The 3748-nt window shown below is 34.8% G+C and overlaps 1 protein-coding gene across 1 annotated transcript; it reads right to left on the reverse strand.

Moving 5' to 3' along the window:
* Positions 1-574: 574 nt before the first annotated feature.
* LOC105794699 (zinc finger protein 5) lies at positions 575-2930 on the reverse strand. The gene has a single exon (XM_012623992.2). It carries the CDS (start codon positions 2676-2678, stop codon positions 1959-1961), a length of 720 nt encoding a protein of 239 aa, XP_012479446.1. The 5' UTR covers positions 2679-2930; the 3' UTR covers positions 575-1958.
* Positions 2931-3748: the final 818 nt, after the last annotated feature.

Genomic DNA, 3748 nt, shown 5'->3' on the forward strand with positions numbered 1-3748 from the left:
TGCCACATGCATACATGGGTGCCCAAAACTTTCCGTGTTGAACTTTAGAACCCAACTTTTGACACTTCCACTGCACAATGTGGGTGCCCAAATGGTTTTCATGGTCAAAATTCAATAAAATATTTCACCAGATATTTGCACTAAAAAATCATGTCTGTTCTTGGATGATGATGATAATAATATAAGGTATTTGTAGAAGTTACGCTAGGTAGCTACATATATAGTAAAACAAAGCGATTATAAGAAGTAGGATATGGAATAAAATAGAAGCATGGTTAGTTTAGAAATACTAAATTCAAAATCTGGATATATCTAGCGTGCTTTTCTTTCTCTCTTGAGGGTCTTTCTGGGGTTAAATATGACGGTTGATTAATAGGTGGGGTATGCAATTATATTAATTAATAACTCAGTCGGAGTAACTTGGTTTTTTTATTTATTTAAACTCTACCCTTTCAAATTATATATATTTGTTAATATGTTATATAATAAAAACAAGCATGTTTTGTGTGCTTCCTTTTAATTTAACAATAACAATCGTGTTCTAAAATTTCAACTTCTGACATAGCCATAAACATAATTAAGCTCAATTTATAGAGGTACAAAAGAATATGTTAACAGAGGATTTAGCGATGGAGGTTGGTCACTGGGAGGAGGATAGAACTACATACCGTTCATATAAGAGTCAGGTTTTTACGCATCCATTTGAACTATCACATAAACACAACTTACAGATGAATCCCATAACCTTGACCAATTGGCCAGGTCAAAGTTATCACGTTATTTACTTCAACCAGAAAATCCAAAGCCAAAAGATAAAACAATTTGGAATGAAGTGGGAACAGTGGAATGTGTAGCTTGTTTTGGAAGAAACAGGAGACAAGTCAGTTCAAAAATGTAAAAATTCTACATAATAGATCAAACATAAATATTTAATGGATAAGTTGTCTACTGATTAACCACAAACCTGTATTTTGTAACAATTAATTAGAAGATGGTGATGTAGTTCAATGGTAGATGACCCTTTAAATAAAAACTTGTTTGATCGGCTAAAGGCTCGGTCATTCCTAACAAAGACCAGCTTGCAGGTAATGTGTTGTTGAATCCTTTGACAACGGGTACCAGTTATCGTGGACGTTGTTCATCAGCAATCATGGCAGGTCTAGGAACACGAAACCCACCAGAAAAACAGTGCAATTTTCTGCAAATCTTATTGCGCTAACTCTTCTAAAAGCAAGTGCGTGCAAGTTGTTGTATATTGACAATGACTCCAAGTAATAAATAATAGATTAATTAACAACCTGTCCACCTTATAAATAAAACTAAAATAATATTTAATAAAATTGAAATTCTGAGTTCCATATGGATTTTCGCTTGTTGGAGAATCGAATTTTGGAGTACTAGGGTTCCACCTTAAACTTTTCTACCGGCAATCTTATTGCTTGGTTCTTTGTCTGTATAGTGGCATTCTCAACCTGGGTTTCCTTCAATATGTAATTCCTTAGCTCTCTGCTCCGGTACATGTCTCAAGAGTGCATACACCAAGTGTTATTTACGGACTTTTATCGTCATAAAATTGAGATATTTAACATGGCATGAACATGGATTTGTCGATACAATAATATATGATATTAACAATCCATGCAAGGCATGACAATAAATTTTTTTCTTTATAATACTTTTCATCCAATATAAATAATTTCTTCTAAAAACTATGAAATTAAAAAAAAAAAAATACAAAGAAAGAAGAACTTTCATCTTATATTCAATCGTGTCCAGGTTTGTTTCAATTGTGTCCAAGCATATCTTTACCGTGTATGTTTCTTTTTTGATGTCTTGCCCTGCAGCTCCGGATCTGTATATGGTGCCGTATTGAAAGTGTGCTTTTGTCGGATATGTATTTAACACGGCTAGTGGCGCCTTGCATGCTGTGTATGTCCTCCTTAGTTCATATGCATGTGCTATATACCACCTCCAGAGGAACTCTGTATCGTAGATTGCTGCAAACCAAGGCCTAATTGTAGATCCAAGGTTTTACAGCTTTGCTTTGTTGGAGTGGAAGAAGAAGGCTTGAAAAGAGGCCTGTTATCCCTTGATCTGTCACCTTGTATTAACGTGAACATGGATGAATCTCGTTGGAAAGGAATCATTTCAGACGGTAGGCTGTTCAAATTCGATGCATGAGAGCCATTAAAATGGCTATCTTGCTCGAATTGACTGAAACTTATTTGAGATTCTTCGTAAGGAGTGAAATCAGCAGTAGCATAAGCGGGAGAATCATAGTACCATGGAGAGCCGAAACCAAGACTGTTCTGAAAAGGTTGAAGATAACAATTGAGGCTGGCCCTCTTGGCTTGAAGTTGCAATCTTTTCTTCTTCATCCTCTCTTTCTTGTGCGCATTTTGATGACCTCCAAGCGCCTGTGAGTTGGCGAATTCCTTGAAGCAATATTGGCACTCGAATTTCTTGTCGTCCGCCTCTGCCATCGAGCTTTTCTCCTTGGCTGTAGAAGAAATGGTGTTGGATGAATTCACACTTTCATCACCTTCACCACAAACTTTCATGGAGTCGCCATTGCTGTTGCTCGGGTTGAGCTCAAACCCGAACAGTCTAAGCTTTTTCTCGACAGAGAATCCAGCTTGAGAATAACCATTTTCGCAATCACATGCATCTTTTTCCATCTCTCTTGAAATTGAGGAAAGTATTGATGTATCTATGAGCCTATGACTATGAATTGTTTGGTTTGTCTACCTTTATATAGTAACTCTCCAATCTCTAAGGTTTCCAACAATTCAAAGCATCTTAAAGTGGAATAGATTTATAATAATCATGAACAGCATAAACGTAAAAATGGGTCAATAGCAAAATAAAAAAAAAGAAAGTCAGATCAGAGAAGCCGTCTGATTCAATAATATGGAAAAAGAATTTGTTATTGGTTTATAAAAATAAAAATAAAAACAAAGCTGCCCATTTTGTAGTAGATATACACTTGAAACTTTCTCAATCAAAGAGGATTCAGTGTTTTCATTTTTAACGGTGAATTCTATGGTCTGTAAACCAATTTTAAATTAGATAAAGACAATCAATTATGGAAGCACTTGCACATTTAAAACAAATATTCCGTTCTCAAAGACAATATTAAAGTTACTTTTATAATAATCCCTAATTTAACACAAAGTCAAAGAAAGAAGGGGACGTAATCTTCATGGTAGGAAGGGGTTGTAGCTTTTCAAGATATCCCAAATCCTCTACTGTTCTTAAACCCCCCATAGTATCCAAATGCTTATTTTCTTATCTTTTAAATCCAACTAATCTCTCAGTGGATTCATCATGTAATATTTAATAATGCTCTACCTCATCAATTAATAATTTAGCAGCACTTAATCATTGTAGGAAAATTTTCACAACAATATTTACAGAGAAAATTGATATTAAATCCAAGGCGCAGGCGGAATCGCTTTAAACACATTTATAATAAAATAGGTATTGCTAGATCTATCACATATATTTAATTAATGCAGCTTCCCTGTAATTACTAATAATCATTCTCCACCCACAAAGGTGTTTTTATTTTAGTTTTAGGAAAGTTGGGGTGATATGTCTAAATTGACCAAGTTTTGAGAAAGGGATTAAAATATTAAGAGTAGTTCGCTAAACAAAGGAATATAAAGAAGTGGGGAATGATGTAAGCATATATACTATAATGAATAGGGGTCTTGGATGAGATCTGGGCATATCTTCTTAGAGCAGG

This window comes from Gossypium raimondii, chromosome 3, assembly GCF_025698545.1.
Source record: "Gossypium raimondii isolate GPD5lz chromosome 3, ASM2569854v1, whole genome shotgun sequence".
Classification (NCBI taxonomy): Eukaryota; Viridiplantae; Streptophyta; class Magnoliopsida; order Malvales; family Malvaceae; genus Gossypium; species Gossypium raimondii.